The sequence below is a fragment of the Lepus europaeus genome, chromosome 19, assembly GCF_033115175.1.
Source record: "Lepus europaeus isolate LE1 chromosome 19, mLepTim1.pri, whole genome shotgun sequence".
NCBI classification, from domain to species: domain Eukaryota; kingdom Metazoa; phylum Chordata; class Mammalia; order Lagomorpha; family Leporidae; genus Lepus; species Lepus europaeus.
In genome coordinates this window covers 66,273,577-66,295,336 of record NC_084845.1, presented here as the reverse complement: position 1 = coordinate 66,295,336, position 21,760 = coordinate 66,273,577, and the positions used below count along the sequence as shown (strand labels likewise).

The 21,760-nt window shown below is 43.3% G+C and overlaps 1 protein-coding gene across 1 annotated transcript; it reads left to right on the top strand.

The window, feature by feature from the left end:
- The first annotated feature begins 2,688 nt into the window (after positions 1 to 2,688).
- Positions 2,689 to 21,554, top strand: GCSH (glycine cleavage system protein H). The gene is made up of 5 exons (XM_062175841.1): positions 2,689 to 2,912; positions 6,934 to 7,013; positions 8,211 to 8,274; positions 16,218 to 16,349; positions 17,146 to 21,554. The coding sequence occupies exons 1-5, from the start codon at positions 2,765 to 2,767 to the stop codon at positions 17,241 to 17,243; spliced, it is 522 nt and encodes a 173-aa protein (XP_062031825.1). The 5' UTR covers positions 2,689 to 2,764; the 3' UTR covers positions 17,244 to 21,554.
- The last annotated feature ends 206 nt before the right edge of the window (positions 21,555 to 21,760 follow it).

The window sequence follows — 21,760 nt, the reverse complement described above, 5'->3', positions numbered from 1 at the left end:
GCGTGGGATAGGTAACTTGTTTTTACAGTAAACTGTGAGCTCAGAGGGTTGGAACTGCCACTCCCTTGCTATTCTCATGATAAAAATGGAAGCTCCCAAGGAGTGTGGCAGGCACTTTTGAACTTCTAAAGATAACTTTTGGGAGAAGCAAGCATTTTATACCCTCCATTTCCACGGGGACCAATTGGACTGCCTGATAACCCATCTGACTCCTCAAAGAACCACTTTTATATGCTCCCCAGGCAATTCCAATGTGCAGTTAGACTAGATAATCAGGTGCTCACTTCTGAGAACCACAGATCCAGACAATAAGGGGCCCCCAGGTGTTGGTGTGGATGCACGTACGCTCCCTCCACGTTGAGAACAAAGCTGTAAACAGTTTCCTGCACACCCCATCTTGTCCCTCCTCACACACCCGTTGGAACACATATATATGTTCCCTGTTCCAAATCCATTGCATCCTTTCCTCTTGGCTATGAGAAACCTGACTTTGTTCAAGTAGCCATCTACCCCTCTGCCCCATGACTCATGGGATGGTGACCTCCAGGGAGACCTTATTTCATCTTAGGAATAGTATTCCATATTCCATGGCATTGGTTCAGCATAGCCACATGACCCAGTTTTGCCCAGTGACAAATGAGTGAAGGTCTGAAGGGCGTATTGCTAATGAAGAGACTCACAGAGAGAAACTCAGGCTGCTCACAGTTTCTGGACTAAGATGCCTGGAACTTTAGCAGCTACCTTGACACTATGTGGGAATAATCTAAAAATGGCTGAGAAGAAAAATAAGAGAAACATAGGTGTTTGATGAGGTCTTTAAAGAGCGGACTGAATCAACGCTGATGATTAAAGACTGGATGAGACCTCTGAAATCCTTTTAAGACAACTGAAGCAGGATCCCACCCTCTGCCCTGACAATAAAACCCCATAGACCCACAAAGCCACATGCCCCAGACGGGCTGGTGTTGTGGTGCAGCAGGTTAAGCCGCTACCTGCAATGCCAGCATCCCATACGTCTGTAGGTTCAAGTCCCAGCTGCTCTACTTCTGATCCAGCTCTCTGCTAATGTGCCTGGGAAGGCACTGGAAGATGGCTCAAGTCCTTGGACCCCTGCCCCAATGTGGGGGACCTGGAAGAAGCTCTTGACTCCTGGCATCAGCCTAGCCTAGCCCCAACTGTTGTGGCCATTTGAGGAGTGAGCCAGCTGATGGAACATATCTATATCTGCCTTTCAAATAAATATATAAATCTTAAAAAGAAAGCAAGCAAGCAAGAAGGAAAGAAAGAAAAGAATAAAGTAGGGGATGGGCCAAGCTGAAGCCAGGGTCTAGATCTCAATCCAGGTCTCCCATGTGGGTGGCAAGGACCCAAGCACTTGAGCCATCACCTGCTACCCCCACCCCCAGCTCAGGGCACCCATTAGCAGGAAGCTGAGGAGCTGATCAATGATCCTGCCAGCATGCCACAGTCAGTCAAGTCTACCACTGTCACCCAGCAGCTCCTTAGGCTGTAAAGTCTGGGGTGAGCAAAACTTGCCTGGCTTCCAGAGCTTCCTCTGTGAGATGAGAGCAATACCTTCCAAAGAGGGGTTTTGAGAAGATTTAAACGACAATGTTTGCCTGGTTCAGGTCTTAACAGGGGCTCAGAAGGTGCAAACTAATTTATTCGGGATAGGAGGGAGCGTGATAGCCTTTGTGGCCATTGCACAGATGTGCCAGCAGCACCGGATATAAGCCAGGCAAGTCAGCTCAACACTGGGCCCCCCCACACACACACACCTGCCCTGAAGGGGATCCATGCCAAAGGTGTGCAGTCTGAGGCATTTTCCACGCCAGTTTCTCAGCCCACTAGTGCCCATTCCATAATCCTGCCCTGGACATGAGGTCTTTCCTGGAGCAGGGTGCTGCCCTGCCTCATTGGATCGGGATGGCGATTTAGGCTTCCCTACGAAGGCCTCAGCCAGCGGCTGGCCGACTGAGCACGGACCGGTCCACGCTGGGCCTCACCTCCTGCTTGCGGGCCTGGCTCGGGTCCGTATGCCACACTGACCCCTGGGCCAGTCCTCCCCTTCCTGTTCGCTTCTTGGCTGTTTCTGTCACGTTTGGGGGTCCCTGGGCCAAGTCTTGGGAATCCGTGAAGCTATAGAAGTGGGCTCGTGGCCTGTTCTCGGTATTTCAAAAGTCGGACGAATTGCATTTGTGTCACCCTGACTCTGGTGGGTGCCCACCAATCATCTTTGGGTGGAGCGAATTCTGGCTAGAGCTGGCTTTGAATCCGGCTTGGAGTGATCCTGATCCTCCGTAGAGGGTTGGACCGCATCAACCAGGAGCCCGGGGACTCAAGGGCACTGGAACGCGGGACCCCAGGAAAGCCACCCTGCTAGGCAAAGTTGTCCCAGCGGTCAGGTCACGCAGCTCTCCACGCGCCTCCCGCGGCTGCTCACCCAGCTCCTCCGCCCCGCCCCCGGCTCCTGGCATCCTCGCCAGGCCCCGACCCGCAGCGCCAGGCCCCGCCCACCGTCCTGCTCCGGCCACACACACAGGTTCCCTGCGCGTGGCCCTATCCGAGATCGCTCTCAGGAATCCCCGCCTCCGAGCGCTACCCAACCAGACCGGGCCCCGCCCCTCGCCCGGGCCCCGCCGCGCGCGTCCATCCAACCAGCTCGCTTTGGCCCGGGCCGCCCCGCCCCGCCTCACCCTCCCTGTCCTTCCCGCGGGTCCCGTGGCCCGGTCGCAGCGCGGAGACCCTCGGCACCCCTGCGAACATGGCGCTGCGAGTGGCGCGGAGCGTGCGGGCCGCGGCCTGCAGCCTGCTCGCGGCCTCGGCGCCCGCTGCACCCTGCTCGCCTCTGCCCTGGCGGCTGCGGGCGGGCGCCGTCCGGACGCTGCGCACTGGACCCGCTCTGCTCTCGGGTAAGCGCGGCGGGCACGTGGGGGGCGAGCCGGGCACCTGCCAGGCAGCGCCGGATGGGGACCAAGGCGGGTCGGGTTGCTGAGCCGCCCGGCGCTGGGAGTCCTCGTTCTGCTGCCGCTTCCCTCCCCCGCCCCCTTAGGCGGGCGTGCGGCGACCCTGGCGCCTGGTGCCGGGCTGGGCGGAGGGGCCCGCGGCCAGGCCCGGGCGGGATCTGGGGCCGTGGCTTGTCTCGCATGCTTGCGCCTCGTGAGGGCGAGTGCGGGGCTCTGGTTTACTAAACGGGCTGCCTCTGAGAACTGCGAAGGAGCGTTAGCACAGAACCACCGGCTAAAAGTGCAGTTTGCACGAGTCCGGCCAGGCATGACCTCGTGTAGGACGAAGCCGGGCTCTGCAGAGGAGGTCCTGCCTCAAGCAGCCTGAGTGACCGGGAGACCTGCCCGTGGGTGCCCCTGCACAGTCAGCGCAACGGAGGAAGGAAAGCACAGTTGGATGCTCGAGACACCAGCTGCCCCTGGAGAACTCGGGCTCACCTAGATCTGTGTGGCTCCATCATTGTTCAGAAACCTGTTCGCAATAAACTGCCGTTTATTCAAAAGTTTGAAGCATCAAGTTTGCTTCTCCTCTCTTTCTAATTTCAGCTCTATTTATGACAAATATCAATGAATCGCCAATTGGAATGCAGGAGTAATAAAAGGGTTTTAAGTCGGTTTTGTTATTCAGCCTTACACGATCTCTAGCTGTCTGTATTCCTTAGTTAAATAGTGCCCAAAATACCAATACCCGTGATCTAGTTAGTCACTTAGGGTTTTGTTTTTATATAGCTATTTTATAATTGATACATGATAATGCTATCTTCTATGGGATAGAGTGCACTGATTTATTTATTTGAAAGTCAGAATTAGAGAGAGGGAGAGGCAGAGGCAAAGAGAGGCTTCTGTCGGCTGGTTTGCTCCCCAAATGGCTGCAGTGGCCAGGCTGAGGTCAGGGGCCAAAAGCTTTATTGGGGTCTACCACAGGGGTTCAGGGGCCAGGTACTTGGGCCATCTTGGGCTGCTTTCCCAGGCACAATGGCAGGGAACTGAATTGGAAGCAGAGCACCCAGGATGCCAGCAGTGCAGGCAGCAGCTTTACCCACCTTCCCCCCCCACTGCCTAGTTTTTAATAGCAGACTACAGTTCTCATTCTGGTTCTGCCTCAGGAGCTGTGTGATCTTGGGCACAGTCATTTAACTTCTCTGAATTCGTTTTTTTCATCAGAAAACTGTAAATAAAGCTCCACCTCACAGAATTGTTAGGATAAATGAAACAATGTAACTGCTACCTGTATAACCTGACCATAGTAAACACATAATAAATGTTACACTAGATAAAGGGTAAGAAAAGCAGGTCAATATTACTATGAAATGTATTTTGTCTAACTTGTAACTTTGAAAGAGGAAAATGCAAAATTTTTATTAATTACAACTCCTAGGTTTCTGAGGCCCAAAACCATGTTTTTCAAGGCCGAGGAAGAAAGTAATTATTTACCTAATCTGTCCACTTTTTTCTGTTGGGTCAAGGGTTAAAGGAGAAGCATACTAATCATTGTCTTTAGTCTAGCATGACTAGTTAAAAAAAGACTGAGGCACTCATTAGAAGCTGAGTGGACCTCTACCTGAGCTTAGTAATGCTGTTGCCATCTCTATGTGGTGGTCACTCACAGACCAAGCTTACTCCTAAGATTATCTCTACAAGTCAGCAAATGGCAAGGCCAAAATCAGGGCCATAGTGTCCTCAAAGAGGTTTTTTTTTTTTTTTTTTTTTTTGACAGGTAGAGTTGCAGACATTGAGAGAGAGAGACAGAGAGAAAGGACTTCCTTCCATTGGTTCACTCCCCAAATGGCCGCTACGGCCTGCGCTGCGCCGATCCGAAGCCGGGAACCAGGTGCTTCTTCCTGGTCTCCCATCCGGGTACAGGGGCCCAAGCACCTGGGCCATCCTCCACTGCCCTCCCAGGCCACAGCAGAGAGCTGAACTGGTAGAGGAGCAACCTGGACTAGAACTTGGCGCCCAAATGGGATGCCGGCGCCACAGGCGGAGGATTAAACAAGTGAGCCACGGCGCCACCCGCCCCCCCCCCTCCTTTTTGAGATTTATTTATTTGAAAGTCAGGGTTACACAGAGAGAGGAGAGGTAGAGAGAGAGATCTTCCATCTAATGGTTCACTCCCCAATTGGCTGCAACAGGCATAGCTATGCCCATCTGAAACCAGGAGCCAGGAGCTTCCTCTGGATCTCCCATGTGGGTGCAGGGGCCCAAGCACTTGGGCCATCTTCTACTGCTTTCCCGGGCCACAGCAGAGAGCTGGATCAAAAGAAGAGCCGCCGGGACTCGAACCAGAGCCCATGTGGATGGGATGCCGGCACTGCAGACAGTGGCTTTACCTGCTTGGCCACAGCGCTGGCCCCGAGGTCATCTATTTATATGACCTACTTTCAAAAGTATATTTGCTTTTACATAATCACATTACTACATTGGTAATGTAATTATGGGTCCTAGAGTATAACAGAAAGAGGGAGAACTGAGAGTTGTAGCCATATACATTTGTTTGCTCAGACCCCCCCTTTGCTCAATACGATTTAAAAAAATCTCACTCCTTCCACTTCTGAGTGCTTGTATTTCCTGAGCACTTTAAAGTTGGGACTACAGATGAGAATCAGCCAAACTCTGTTGCTGGCTATATGAGCAGTCTACTTCCTTGGAGAAATGGATCCCTGGGCTTTATGCTGTTTGTGTTGTGTTGTGTTGTGTTGTGTTGGCAAGGGAAGTGCTATTGCAGGAGCATGCTGGATGGCCCAGGAACCCAGAGGCAGGGGAGAGTTTCTCAGCTGAGATCAGAAGTAGTCAGGTGGTAGGTAGAATGTTTCTGTCAGAATGCACTGTACCCATCTTAACCTAAAGTATTCAGTTCTTTGAGGTAGAATGAAGCAAAACAAGTTTCCTTGTGACAGATTTTGCAACTTCTTCCACCGAGGGGCTTAACATTTAGCATTTGATAATAGCTGGGGGAAAGAGGGTGAAGTTATACAAATTTCCATTCAGCTGCATCAGAGCTGTGACCAAAGCAACTCAATACTATTTTCAGAACAACTATCTTACGAGAAGGGGGAAGATTGAACAAGCAAGGTATACCATAAAATAGTATTTAACGAACATTCTCCTGTTAATTGCTATTGGGCTGTTTCTAGAAAAATGATTGGCTTTCAGAATATGATATACATTTAAGTATAAGACTTTTTAAAAAATATTATTCTTCCAAAAAAAGTACTTTTTTGACATCTTTCCAATGTTGGGCAGTCTTTGAAGAGACAGAGCTCATAAAGTTAGTCAATGTTGTACAGAGCTTGACTTTACCAATTAATGGCTTGGTTCTGAGGTGACTGCTAAGTTGGGATTTTAGTTTTCTTCTTTAATTGATGATAGTTACTTTCTTCAAGGATAGACTTAAATTTGGTTACAGCAGAATTTCAAGAATTTAATCAAGTTATTGTTCCAGGAGGTCAGTTTCCTTCTTGTGAAGTTTCACTTAACATCCAAGTTGCAGCAAAGCTTTTTTAGGTCAACTCTACCTAAGGGGATGTTTCTTCTATTTTAATTAGATCATTTCTTATATGAGTAGTCTTTAAGCTGCCTCTCAATCCTATCAGCTCCATGTCTATTATCAGAGGGATGTTCTGCATTAGTTAAGAATACATTTGAAATGTGCTTTTTTTTTTTTTTTTATGATTCAGGTTAATGTTAAAGCAAATAATTCAATCTTCAAAAGATGCACCAGGTGTTGAAATCAAGCCATCTTTACCTAACTGTTACCACTGTTTACAGGATGTGCCATCTTGACACATGATCCTTGTTCTTTTCCTGGGCACAGTCAGAAAGTTAAACACAACAAATGGGCAAGTCTCACCTTTTGATAGTAGTGATTTCAAAAGTGCTTGTCAAGAAGTGATGCCGTTTTTCTGAAATAATTGTTTTTCTGTTTTAGTGCGTAAATTCACAGAGAAACATGAATGGATAACAACAGAAAATGGTATTGGAACAGTGGGAATCAGCAATTTTGCACAGGTATTGGATTGTCTTGAAATATTTATGATAGTCTGCTCTCACGTAATTTTGGATTGTTATTATGTTTTAAAAATTATTTATTTTGCCACAGTACTTTGTGCCCCTTTAAAGACCCTTAGAAAAAAATCAATCAGAGGTCAACTAAGTAAAACATTAGTTAGGAAAGTGTGTGGTAATTTAGGAGACAATAAAATGTTAACACTTAGAAGTAGGAAACATGTTATTCCATAAAGAAATGTTTGTTTTATCTTGGGTAATTAAGAAAAGAAAACCAGCAAGCCAGGGGATGAAGTGTCGCCAGCATTTTGTGCTTTCATTAAAACACTCGTGACCAAGGAAAAGAGAAAACCTAAACAAGCACAGATTACACACAGGGAAAACTTATATTTATCCTGCTTTTCTCTGAATTCCCAGTATGTCCACTGATCCCATACTGACACACTGTACAACAAGGCAAAGCTCAATATAGCATGAGTCACTGGTTTTTCAACTGGATCTTTATGTTGATTGAGACAGTGTGGTAAGGGGATGTTAACTGATGGGAACAAGTAAAAGTCCTCAGCGATGGTGGGTTCCCAGGGGTTGAGAATCATGGAGAGTTACAAACTGTGAGGGCCAGTGCTGGGCATTTGTGATTCGTTGTCCTTGCCTGTTAGAGTTTATCTGGGAAAGGATCACCTCTATGGAAACAACACACAACATTACAGAACAGTTGTTGTGGGGGTACAAGAGGTTGGAATGCACACCTGATGGAGAGGGCACTTCCTCCTAGAGTCCAGGTCTTCAGGGGCTACAAGGCCTGAAAACCCTGACTTACAGAGCCAGTGAGTAGGATCTCAGCAAATGCAGGACGGGTAATGGCAAGTGCAGAGGAGGAAAAGCACAAAGTGTGTTTGACAGATGAGCTAGGAACCTTGATGAGGCACAGTGTTTGTGAAAGTGGGATGGGTCACCACAGCTAATGGGCCACATCTTACCAGTGGCCCATTTCTTATAGTTCCTAAGTTAATAATTTTTTGGTTGGATTTTGTTTTTTCTTTTTTTTTTCTTGACATTTTTAAAGAGTTATAAGGAAAACCAAAGAACAGAGCCCTTCAAGTATAAACCATGTACTACTTGAATTATAGGGGACACCATGTTTGACTTGTTCTTGTTTATTGGAAGGGTTTGACTTAAGAGTTTTTTGTTTTTGTTTAGGAAGCTTTGGGAGATGTTGTTTATTGTAGTCTGCCTGAAGTTGGGACAAAATTGAAAAAACAAGGTAAGTGTTTTTCTTACCTTGGGATATTGTGATTCATGCTATGAGTTTTCTTTACTGGATGTTTGCCTAGAATCATAACTTGTTTGCATCCAGGATCAGTTAGAGTGCTTTTGTATCAAGTAAAAGAATATTCAAATAAAGGTATTTTCAAGATACAGGTTGACTGTTTTAACAAAAGCAGTTTCAAGGTAGGTAAATCCAGTGTAGGTTTAAAGTCATCAAGGACACAGCCTCTTTTCCTGTTTTCTGCCTCTGTCAGAGGTTACAGATGGCGCAGAATCTTTATATTCTCAAGTGACAGTGTCGTAAAGTAGGAAGGTAGGGATAAGTCCTTATCTCAGGAAGGAGCATCCTTAGCAGAGGTGTAAGACATTTTCATGTAAACTTTACCAACTAAAATTCTTTGGGGAGCAGGCATTTAATTTAAGATGTCCGTGTTCCATATTGCAGTACCTGGCTTTGAAACTTGGCTCCTCACTCCAGCTTCCTACTAATATGGACCTTTAGAGAAAGTGGCGATGGCTCTAGTGGTTGGATTCATGCTGTCCATTGGGAGACCTGGATTGAGTTGCTGGCTCTCAGTTTTGGCCTCAACCTGGCCCCCAGCCATTGCAGGCAGTTGGGGAGGGAACCAGTGGATGGAACATATTTCTAACTCTGCAAATGGGAAATTTCTGTGCCTCTTGTACAAAAACAAAACTCTTCAGTAGACAGATGCTTTTTTTGATTTCTATACCTTAGAGTTTTTGGGGGGAGAGAGGTGCTAGTCTTTAACTTCCTTTAAAAACAGTCACACAGTTTGTGTCATCATTGTGAGACCCATTCATGTTGAGTGATCAGTAGTTTATTCTTATTACCACATAATATTTTATTGTATGGCTAGACCATATTTTAGTCACTATATTGTTGGATTTTTTGTGTTATTTCCAGCTTGTTGCTATTATAAAGCAAACTGCTATAGACATTCTTATGTCTTTTTTCTGAGTGTATGTCTTCTTTTCTGTTGGATAAGTAAGAGTGTCTTCAAAAGTTTGTAAGGAAATGGAATTAGAAGATAAAAATAAAATACATAAGCTTCTCTACATAAACTGCATCAAGCTCAAGATGCTTTAAGTGATGATTTAGTTCATCCCTGAAATACTGTGGGTCCTGGGAATTTAACCATGTGAAAGCAGTCTTTTTTACATTAATTACTGAAGAAAAATGGGTGTCTGTTAAGTATATTTTAAGATTAGGAAACAAAAGAAGTCAGAGGAACCAAGTCAGGGATGTAAGGTAGACATCTAATGATTTTCCATTGAGACTATCACAAAATCACGCCCTTGGCTGGAGCTGCGGCTCACTAGGCTAATCCTCCACCTTGCGGCGCTGGCACACCGGGTTCTAGTCCCGGTCGGGGCACCGATCCTGTCCCGGTTGCCCCTCTTCCAGGCCAGCTCTCTGTTGTGGCCAGGGAGTGCAGTGGAGGATGGCCCAAGTGCTTGGGCCCTGCACCCCATGGGAGACCAGGAGAAGCACCTGGCTCCTGCCATCGGATCAGCGCAGTGAGCCGGCCACAGCGCGCTACCGCGGCAGCCATTGGAGGGTGAACCAATGGCAAAGGAAGACCTTCCTCTCTGTCTCTCTCTCTATGTCCACTCTACCTGTCAAAAAAAAAAAAAAAAAAAAATCACGCCCTTGTTCGATGCAAGAAATGAACAGGAATATTGTTGTGGTGAAGGATTCTGGAATTTTTCTGCTAAACCTTTAGCTTTCTCAAAACTCTCATAATAAGCAGTTGTTACTCTTCTTTGTCTCTTCAGAAAGTCAAAAAGCAAAAGACCTTGAGCATTCCCAAAAACCTGTACCATGATTTTCTGTTGACCTGTCCATTCTTTTTTTTTTTTTTTTAATTTTTGACAGGCAGAGTGGACAGTAGAGGGAGATAGAGAGAAAGGTCTTCCTTTTTGCCATTGGTTCACCCTCCAATGGCCGCCACGGTAGGCGCATCGTGCTGATCCAAAGCCAGGAGCCAGGTGCTTATCCTGGTCTCCCATGGGGTGCAGGGCCCAAAAACTTGGGCCATCCTCCACTGCCTTCCCAGGCCATAGCAGAGAGCTGGCCTGGAAGAGGGGCAACCGGGACAGGATTGGTGCCCCCACCGGGACTAGAACCTGGTGTGCCGGTGCCGCAAGGCGGAGGATTAGCCTGTTAAGCCACGGCGCCGGCTCATTCTTTTTTGACTGGACTAGTTCAACCTCTTGGTAGCCATTGCTTGGATTGTGCTTTGTCTTCAGGGTCATACTGGGAAAGCCATGTTTCATCTCTTACAATTCTTGATTCCACTTGTTTAAAATTTCTATTGAAAGCTATGCCCTTGTCTGCAGCTGGTCAGAGCACAGCAGTTTTGGCACCCATTGAGTGGGAAATCTCTAATTTTTCTATCAGGATCCTATAAGATGAACCTGTTGAGGTGTCTGGTGTTTGCTGTTGTTATTCATCAGTCCTTTTCTACTACAGCATGAACAAGATTAATTTTTTTCCTTACAAATTAATTTGGCTGGTCTGCTGCTATGAGCCTTGTTTCCATCATCATCCTGTTCCTTCTTAAGATACATTACCCATGGCCAGCGCCGTGACTCACTAGGCTAATCCTCTGCCTGCGGCACCGGCACCCCTGGTTCAAGCCCTGGTTGGGGTGCCGGTTCTGTCCTGGTTGCTCCTCTTCCACTCCAGCTCTCTGCTGTGGCCCGGGAAGGCAATGGAGGATGCCCCAAGTGCTTGGTTCCTGCACCCGCTTGGGAGACTAGGAGGAAGCACCTGGCTCCTGGCTTCAGATTGGAGCGGTGCGCCGGCTGTAGCAGCCATTTCAGGGGTGAACCAACGGAAAGCAAGACCTTTCTATCTCTGTCTCTCTCACTGTCTTATCTCTGCCTGTCCAAAAAAAAAAAAAAAAAATTATCCATTTGTAAACTGCTGATTTCTTTGAGGGCACTGTGCTATTATACTTTTTGTAAAGCATCAGTGATTTCACCATTCTTTCACCCAAGCTTCACCAGTCATTTTAATGTTTGTTCTGACTTCAGTTTTAGCAGAATTCATATGCTCTGATAGTGGCTCTTTTCAAACTGATGTCTTATTTTTCTTAGTGCCTCAAACTATGTTCTGGCAGATGTATTATAACAAATTAGTATGGTTTATTTTGGTGAAAAAAAATAGTGACATCTATGTGTAATTCTTTCATAGTACACACTTTCCACATGAAATTTTTGAAGACTCCTCATATGTAGGAGTACAGTTTTTGGGTGCTGTTTAATATATGTTTAACTTAATAAAAACATTCTATTTTGCAAAATGGTTGTACTATTTTACATTCTGACCAGTAATATGAGAGAGTTCTAGTTGTTACAAATCTCATTTGGTTTTAACTTGGATTTCCTTAGTGTGAAATTGTTGCAGACTCTTCCATGTCCTTTTTGCTACTCTCATCTTTTTCTGGTAAGTTTTCTATTCAAAGCTTTTACCAGGTTTTTTAACTGGATTGTATTTTACCTTTGATTTTTAAAAAAATACATAAAATATTCTTAATTCAAATCTTTTGGATATACTTGTATATTTTGTTGTAGTTTGCAGTTCTGCCTTTTCATTTTTTTAGAGAAGATTTATTTATTTACTTGAAAGTCAGAATTACACAGAAAAGGAAAGGCAGAGAAAGAGGTCTTCCATCCGATGGTTCACTCCCCAATTGGCCGCAAGGGCTGCAGCTGTGCCAATCCGAAGCCAGGAGCCAGGAGCTTCCTCTGGGTCTCCCATACGGGTGCAGGCGCTCAAGGACTTGGGTCATCTTCTACTGCTTTCCCAGGCCATAGTAGAGAGCTGGATCAGAAGTGGAGCAACCAGGACTCGAACTGGCACCCATATGGGATGTCAGCACTGAAGGCGGCAGCTTTACCTGTTATGCCACATCACCGGCCCCATTTTTTTTTCTTTTTTTTTTAAGGTTTATTTATTTGAAAGTCAGAGTTACACAGAGAGAGAAGGAGAGGGATCGAGAGGTCTTCCATCTGCTGGTTCATGCCCCAATTGGCCACAATGGCTGGAGCTGTGCCGATCCGAAGGCAGGAGCCAGGAGCTTCTTCCAGGTTTCCCATGCGGTTGCAGGGGCCCAAGCACTTGGGCCATCTTCTACTGCTATCCCAGGCCATAGAGAGCTGGATTGGAAGTGGAGCTGCCAGGAGGGGAACTGGCGCACATATGGGATGCTGGCACTGCAGGTGGTAGCATTACTCACTACGTCACAGTGCTGGTCCCTGCCTTTTCATTTTTTACAATGATTTATCTATTTATTTGAAGGAATTGCAGAGAAAGAGAGAGATCTTTATCTGCTGGTTCACTCCCCAGATGGTTGCAATGGCTAGGGCTAGGCTTCTTCCAGTTCTCCCACGTGGGTGACATAGCCTCTTGGGCCATCTTCTGCTGCTTTTTCCAGCCCATTAGCAGGGGTCTAGATTACAAGTGGAGCAGCCAGCACACAAACTGACACCCATATGGGATGCCAGTATTGCAGCTGGAGGTTTTACCTGCCATCCCACAATGCTGGCTGCCATTTATCTGTTCTTCAGAAACTTTTAGTAAGTTCAACCTATTAATGTTTTCGTTTATGTATAGAACATTTTCTTTAGGAAATCTTGGTCTAGATTCACATTTCCCAGCTTCTCTCCCCAGTGGCATGGGCACTGTGGGATATTTAAATGTGCAAGCTAATTGCTCATTGGAGTTCACAGTTTCAGTATTAGATTTCACTATATTACTTTGGATTACTTTTGAATAATCCAAAGAAAAAAAGTGGAATATCAGATAGTGGTAGTTGTGTTCATTCTGAGGTTTAATCTTGTGTCATTACTTTACCTTTAGCATTTCTCTCTGTGACTGATTATTTATTTGAAAATATCTTTCATTTATTTCATTTTCATTCTTGAAGGATTTTTTTTTTGCCATATAGAGATTAGACAGACTCTGCTTTTTCTCTTTAGTCCCCTGCTCTGGCACTTTAAAGTTTTCCTTCCATTGGTGACTGGCCTTGATTTTTCCAGATAAGATGCTGGCCATCCTCCTTGTCTTTCTCAAGCATATGTTATTTTCCTGAGTGCTGAGTTTTTAGCAGTTTGACTATAACTTTTTTTTTTAATTATTTTATTTATTTGACAGGTAGAGTTACAGACAGTGAGAGAGAGAGACAGAGAGATAGGTCTTCCTTCCGTTGGTTTACTCCCCAAATGGCTACTATGGCCGGTGCTGCGCCAATCCTAAGCCAGGAGCCAGGTGCTTCTTCCTGGTCTCCCATGCGGGTACAGGGGCCCAAGCACTTGGGCCATCTTCCACTGCCTTCCCGGGCCACAGCAGAGAGCTAGAGTGGAAGAGGAGCAACCGGGACTAGAACTTGGCGCCCATATGGGATGCTGGTGCCGCAGGCAAAGGATTAACCAAATAAGCCATGGCGCCGGCCCCAGTTTGACTATAACTTACGTAGTTGTGATTTGCTATCTGTGTATCTTGATTGGGCTGTGCTGAGCTTCATTTTTGTTTACCAAATTTGGAGATTTTTTTAGTCGTATTCCTTCAATTTATTCCCTTCTCCATTCTCTCTTCTCTGATTCCAGTTTGTTAAGTTGCTTGATACTGTCCCAAAGACCCAAGATTCTTTTTATTCTTTTTTCTTAAAGAAATTTTAAGAAAAGGCAGAGACAGTGAGCAAGTGTGCTTCTGTCTTCTATCTGCTGATTCACTCCCCTAATGTCTTCAACAGGAACCTGGGAGCTGGGAGCTCAACCCAGGTCTCCCATGTGGGTGGCAGTAGCCCAGTTGCCAGAGCCAAGAATTGAACCCTGGGCATTCTGATCTGGAACATGGGCGTCTTAACCACCAGGCCAGACACCTGCTCCAAGTCTGTCTTTAAATTTTTCTTTAGATCAGCTAATTTTTAGTTAATCTTTCTTTTTTTTTTTTTGGACAGGCAGAGTGGATAGTGAGAGAGACAGAGAGAAAGGTCTTCCTTTTTGCCGTTGGTTCACCCTCCAATGGCCGCTGCGGCCGGCGCATCGTGCTGATCCGAAGCCAGGAGCCAGGTGCTTCTCCTGGTCTGCCATGCAGGTGCAGGGCCCAAGCACTTGGGCCATCCTCCACTGCACTCCCGGGCCATAGCAGAGAGCTGGCCTGGAAGAGGGGCAACTGGGATAGAATCCAGCGCCCCGACCGGGACTAGAACCTGGTGTGCCAGCGCCGCAAGGCGGAGGATTAGCCTGTTAAGCCACGGCGCCGGAGTTAATCTTTCTTAACATATGCTGATCCTTTCTTGTACAGCTTACAGTCTGTTATTAATGCTGTCCACTAAATTTTTAAAGATATTATGCTTTCCAGTCCTGGAATATCCATTTAAAAAATTATACAGGGATTATCTCAAATGTTCACTCATGAAGATGATCTTTTTCTTAAAGTCTGTGAACACATTTATAATAACTACTTTAAGTTTCCCTATAATTCCAGCATACAGGCCATCTGAGATTTGTTTCTCTGTACTTTTTCTCTTGACCATGGCTCACTTATTAGTATTTCAGTCCTCAATTTCTAGCCACTGTGGCAGCCCCACACTCCATCCTATAGCTCCTTAAGCAAGGAAGGGTATGGTTTTCTGTTTGTGTTCTAGTTACCTTGTGCTCTTCAGGTGGGACAAAACTGTCAGGACAAATTGTATAATGAAGATCTCACCCAGTTTACTTCCCATCTTTCAAGGATTGGCTGTGACTACCACCATCTCTCTTTTAATTTACAGACTGTTTGCCAAGTTGCTTTGTTTTCTTTTTAATATGCTCCCATGTTTCCTTTAAACAACAACAAAAAATTGTTGTATTATTTTCATTTCCTTTGAAAGGCAGAGAGAGACAGGAAGATGTTTCATCCTCTGGTTCACTTCCTAAATGGCCAGAACAGCCAGGGCTGTGCCACATGGAAGCCAGAAGCTTAGAACTCAATCTGAGTGTCTTATTGGGTAGAAGGGACCCAAGTACTTGAGCCATCATCTACTCCCCCTCAGGGTGCATGCTGGTAGAAGGCTGCAATCAGAAGTGAAGCCAGGGGCCCATGCTGTGGTGTAGCAGTTATGACCCTGGCTAACAGCACTGGCATTCCATACAGGCGCCAGTTCTAGTCCTGGCTGCTCCACTTCCGATCCAGCTCTCTGCTATGGCCAGGGAAAGCAATAGAAGATGGCCCAAGCCCTTGAGCCCCTGCACCCGTATGGGAGACCTGGAAGAAGCTCCTGGCTCCTGGCTTCAGATCGGCCCAGCTCTGGCCGCTGCAGCCATTTGGAGAATGAACCAGCGGATGGAAGACTTTCTCTTTGCCTCTGCCTTTCAAGTTAATAAATCTTTAAAAAAAAAAAAAAGAAGAAGTGAAGCCAGGACTGAAACCAAGCACTCTGATATGGGGTACAGGTGTCCCAAGCAGCACCTTAACTGCTGCACCAAATGCCGAACCCTTGATTCCTTTTTGGTCATTCTACAACACCATCATATAATTGTTTTTTGTATTTTGCTCAGATTTTATCTTTGTTATTTGCAGGAAGATGTTCTGATATGAGGTACATCATCATTACTGGAACCTTCTAAAGTTTTCATTTTTTTCTGAGCCATAGTAAGTTGAAAGTTGAGTTTCACTGAATGTAAGCATATCTGATATATTCAGGGACATCACACACATTGTTCATTATGTCTAGAACAGACAGGGCCACATTACTGAGGATAGTTTGTCCTTCTCATAAGCGACATGAGCATGACAAAACCTATGGTTTTATTTTTAAAGACATTTAGAATTTCTTTTTATCATGACTGGATGAGAAATGCCCAGTTCTCCATATTTTGTATTTTTTAGTCATTGATTTTTATATTTTCTTTAAATTTTCCTTTTAGATGAATTTGGTGCCTTGGAAAGTGTGAAAGCTGCTAGTGAACTCTATTCTCCTCTATCAGGAGAGGTAACTGAAATTAATGAAGCCCTTGCAGAAAACCCAGGACTTGTCAACAAATCTTGTTATGAAGATGGTAAGTTGTTGCCAGGAATTTTTCAAGGGATTACTGCTATAGGTCACATTTAATCCAGAGTTCAAAGCATGCTTAGTTAATTGTGCTTTCAATCTCTATGTCTTAGTTACTAGAAACGTTCTTTAAAAAACAAAACAGAGATTAGCTCAGTACTAAGATCTGAGAATAAAAGCTTTGGTTTATATTGCAAAATTCTTAGATCCATAGTTTTGGGTTCCTTGGTTGTTAGGGTATAAACACCTGAAAAGTATCTCTTCAGACATAAAGCATCTGTTCAAGTCGTGTAAAATAGGGGGTAATGAAGTATGTTGCATTGATTTATGGTTTTCATACATTTTCATCCTTATTATGACTTTGTGAGGTAGGCTAAACAGCGGTTGTCTCCATTTTTCTTTCTCTCTCTTTTTTTTAATATGAATCAAAGCCTCCAAAGAACTTATCTGTCAGGGTCACAGCCAAGAAATGACTAAACTGGTATTGATTGCAGTTCTTTTGTTTGTCACCTAACCCTTGTAACTCTTTCCTGTGGTTTCTATGACCTTTAACCTTAATAGTTACAGTGTTGGTATTCCTTTTGCTAAAGAAAGATATACCTGCTCTTGTATCTTTTGTATGTTTGTTTATGTCCTATTTAAAGATTTAAATGCCATTTGTTGATGCTTGTACAACCTAAGAGTTCTTATTGTATTGGGGCTGTAATTCTTTTCAGACACTAAGGAATTTGTTTTACATTTTTAATAAGTTTAACTTATTTTAAAATGGTAATTCGGAAAATAAGATTATTTTTTGGTTGCAGGTTGGCTGATCAAGATGACACTGAGTAACCCTTCAGAACTAGATGAACTAATGAGTGAAGAAGCCTATGAGAAATACATAAAATCTATTGAGGAATGACAGTGGAACTCTTACATGAACTAGTATGGAATAACTTAATCCAGCACAGTTTTCTCTTAAATTAGTGGCGGACAGGACTTAAAATAGCAACTTTTAGCAATCTTGATGGAAGAAATACTACTTTCAACTCTGCTACTGGAAGAAAATATACCCTAACTTTGTAATGAATGCAGAAAAACTCAATATGCATCTTTTTCACAGTACCTTGTGATTTTTATACTAGGCCCTAGGCACTGGTATTCAGAATACATGAAGTTATCTGTGGTAAAAACTAGTTTTACAAATAATGTAATTCAAGGATAACATTGTTATCTTAAGCCTTATGTAATATTGTAACTTGCTTATACTCATCCCTGGATTGGGGTCAAAATATGTAATGATCTTTCCGTTGGAAGTAACTGGGAATACACAACAGTTTTTGTTAGTTGTACAGTGCCAGAGAAAGAACAATACTATCTTAATTTTTGCAATATACTGCATTTGCTGGTGCTGTTTTATGCAGTGAAGCAGCAGCTCTACAGCAAAATAAGAAACATAAATAAAGTTTCAACTTCCTCATATCATGTTTTGATGTTAATATTTGATTAAGTGACTTGGCTAGTATCTATGAAGATGCTAATTTTAACTTATAGAAAGTTATGTTTTAAAAGAAAGTTTAAACTGTAACAATGAAAGGTTCCAAGAAATGTTTCCTTTTAGTTGCAAATTAATTCTGGTAGAATCAAACACTTGTCATCTTTAATACAGGCAAAAAGAAATCACTGACTTTTTCATCACGCTAGATTAGAAATGAGAAGAGGAAAAACAAGGAAATGTGAACCTTTTTTTGATCAGCATAGTACATGGTATTCTTAAGAAGTGAAACCATATGCAGGTTTCTACTTAAGTCATGGGAACAGAGGTGGCCATGCAGCAAGGGCCTGTGAGCTGCAACACTAGTCAACCCCTGCTTAGTTAGGGTGCCAAATGTTATTTTCAAGTGGTTAATATGTAGGGCATACTTACTGTCTCTAAGTTAGTCAACCATAACAGTTTTAGGGGCTGGGTTAAATACATGTACAAATAAGTAGATATTAATACACACAAAGCAGGAGCTAACTCCTGTATCATTTTCCTAGTTACTATAGAAAAAGGGTAATATTCAGATATTACTACCTCTGGTGGTAAACAAACAGCAAATATGAGAACTTGGAAGTAGGAAGGTAAATAACATGCAATCTTCTCAGCTCTTTAGCAAAAGAAAGCATCTTTCCAGGAGTGTCCTAATGGCCACATCACAGCTGGAGTGTACATCTGTACTCTTTAACAATAGAGTATCCAGATAATTGTCTCCCTATTTGAGCAATTATTAATTGGGTTAACTAATCTCTCTGCTTTAGAAATACACAAGTCACACATAATCTGTCCCCAAAATCAGCATAATAATTATATAAATTTACCTTTTTGTTTTGAAGGTGATCTCTTATATTGCTTTGCCCAAGCTAGGTAAGACATCCATTGCTACCACCATTTCTCAGAAAGGTGATGGGGACAGTAAATGATTTAATAGTTGCATGTTAAATGTGGAGTGCTACATTTCCTAGTCTACTCTTTATCATCCCTAGGCATATGTTACTCTAAATTAAATAGGAGTGTTTGGCACTGCACTTAGAAAATTAGGTTCCCACATTAGAGTGCCTGGGTTTGACTCCCTGCTCCCAACTCCAGCTTCCTGTCTCCCTGGGAGACAGCAGGCCAGTTGTCAAGTTCCTGCCACTCATGTGGGAGACCTGGATTGAGTTCCCACTTTTGGCCTCCTGGCTATTGTGGGGATTTCAGGAGTGTAGTGAACCAACGGATGGGAGATGCTCTCTTTGTGTCTCAATTTAAAATTTAAAATAAATACCTCTAAAAAAATACTTAAGTATTCTCCCTTTTTTTTTCTGGTTAGTTTATTTTTTCAAAAATCCAGCTCTTCATTTTATTAATTTTTGTTTCAATTTTGTTTCTTCTCTAGTTTTAATTATTTCGTTTTTCTACTAATTAGGGTTTGGTTTGTTCTTATTTTTTTAGGTCTTTGAGGTACACTGTTAGATCATTTATTTGATGCCTTTTCAATTTCTTGATGTAGGTACTAATTGCTATAAACTTAAACACTGCTTTTGCTGTATCCCATAGGTTTTCATATGTTGTGTTGTCATTAAATTCATTTCTAGGAATTTTTTATTTCCCCTTTGATTTTTTTCTATGACCCACTCTTCATTCAGGAGCATGTTCTTCATTCTCCATGTGTTTGCACATTTTCTAGCTTTTTTTTTTTTTTTTTAAGAATTTAAGTTGTTAATTTCTAGTTTCAGTCTACTGTGGTCAGAAAAGATACATGGTAAGATTTAAATTTTCTTGAATTTATTGAGACTTGCTTTATGGCCTAGTATATTGTCTATCCTATATAAAGTTCCATGCAATGATGAAAAGAATGTGTATTCTGTACCTGCAGGATGAACTGTTCTGTTGATAACAATTAGGTCCATTTGGTCAGTAGTATAAACTAGCTGTTTCTTTGATTTTCTGTCTAGTTGATCTGTCCGTTTATGAGAGTGGAGTGTTGAAGTCCCCCATTATTGTATTGGAGTCTGTGACTTTTAAATGCCCAGATGCACTGGCACTGGGTGCATATATGTTTACTATAGTTGCATGATGCCCTTCTTTGTCTCTTTTAACAGGTTTTGTGCTAAAGTCTATTTTGTCTGATATTGACATGGCTATTTCTGCTTGTTTTTGTTTTCCGTTAGCATGAAATATCTTTTTCCATCCTTTCACTCTGAATCTATGTATATCTTTTTGGTGAGGTGTGTTTCTTGTCTTTTAATCCATTAAGTCAGTCTGTATCTTTTAATAGGAGAATTCAGGCCATTTACATTCAAAGTTATTATTGATAAATAATGACTTGGTCCTTCCGTTTTTCCTTAAGTATTCCTGTTGTTTGTTTTGGATTTCCTTTGTATTTTTACCAGGAGATTTTCTGCCTTCACATTATTTCATAATGATGACTATGTTCCTCTATTTCTGGGTATAGTACATCCTTAAGTATCATTTGTAAGGCTGGATGAGTGGTGACAAATTTTCAATTTGTTTTGGAAGGTCTTTATTTCACCTTCATTTATAAATGCTGGGTACAGTATTCTGGGTTGAATTTTATGGTTACTGGTGAATTAAGCCTATGATTATAGAGGGGACTGAAATTATGTCTTTGCAAAAATGAAAGAAAAAAGGAAGAGGGGGATTGAGGGAAGAAAAGAGTGAGGGAAGGAAGTATGGTTATCATCTTATAAAAATTAAACAAATACTTAATGTTTTGGGGCAGCGTTATGGTGTAGCAGGTAAAACCACTGCTTGCAATGGCAGCATCTCATATGGTTGCTGGTTTATGTCCAGATGCTCCATTCCTGATCAAGCTTCCTGCTAATGGCATGAGAAAGCAGCAGAGGGATGGCCCAAGTGCCTTGGCCCCTGCACCCATGTGGGAAACCTGGATAAACTTCCTGGCTCCTGGCTTCAGTCTGGCCCAGCCCAGGGCATTATAGCCACCTGGGGAGTGAACCAGTGGATGGAAGAGCTCTCTCTCCCTCTCTCTGTAACTCTGACTTTCAAATAAATAAATCCTTTTTAAAAAGTACATAAGTGGGAATTTTGTGGTGGAAAAGACAAATGTTCTAAAAGTGGGAAGCAGCAATGACTTTGGAGTAGAAACACAACAGTAGTTGGAGTTTCTGAAAGACACAGGCAGTTTTTTTCCCCTTCTCTTCTCAGACACTTGCTCTGTAACACCTACTCTAAGACCTAACAAAAAGCAGACTGCGCCAACTTGGTCTTTCACTCCTGGCTCCAGATTAGCCTGGATCTGGCCACTGTGGCCATTTGGGGAGTGAACCAGTGGATGGAACAGCTTTCTCCCTCTCTCTGTAGCTCCACTTCTCAAAGAAATAAATAAAATCTTTAAAATTATGCTAACTCTTAAGTCTGCTTTCCATACTGCTCTCAGCAATCACTGCAATTGCTCAGATCCAGCCACTCCTAGGAGCCATCCATCCTCAGAGAGGGCCCTTTGCACTGACATTGAATCTCTTCCTCCCCTGCAATAAGGCTGTACTACTGACCATCTACCCGCCTATCTTTTTTTCCCTTTAAGTGGATTTTATTAGATCATTTGGTATGTGAATTAATTCATCTCTGCATAGGCTAGTGCCTTAACTCTAATCCTCTTAATTAATGAAATGTAAACAGCTATGTCTTGTAATTAATAAAGTTGCATCTTGCCTTAATACAAAAAAACAGATTTTATTTGCCAGAGCAGTTTAAGGTTCATAGCAAAACTGACTATGAAGCAGAGGTCTCATATACCCCTCCCCCTTATCTTTATATTTTTGAAATATTCCCTTTTGCTATTTGAGATTTTATTCTACTAGAGTTTCTGTTAGCTTTGCCCAGTCTATATTGGCTTGCTTTATAAACATGACTGGAAGGGGCCAACGCGGCTT

Bases quoted from the DNA above. Each gene is read 5' to 3' on its own strand.
- GCSH (XM_062175841.1), top strand. From the start codon at position 2,765: ATGGCGCTGCGAGTGGCGCGGAGCGTGCGGGCCGCGGCCTGCAGCCTG. The intron at 2,913-6,933 runs GTAAGCGCGGCG...TTTCTGTTTTAG, and splicing joins TGGACCCGCTCTGCTCTCGG to TGCGTAAATTCACAGAGAAA. The intron at 16,350-17,145 runs GTAAGTTGTTGC...TTTTGGTTGCAG, and splicing joins CAAATCTTGTTATGAAGATG to GTTGGCTGATCAAGATGACA.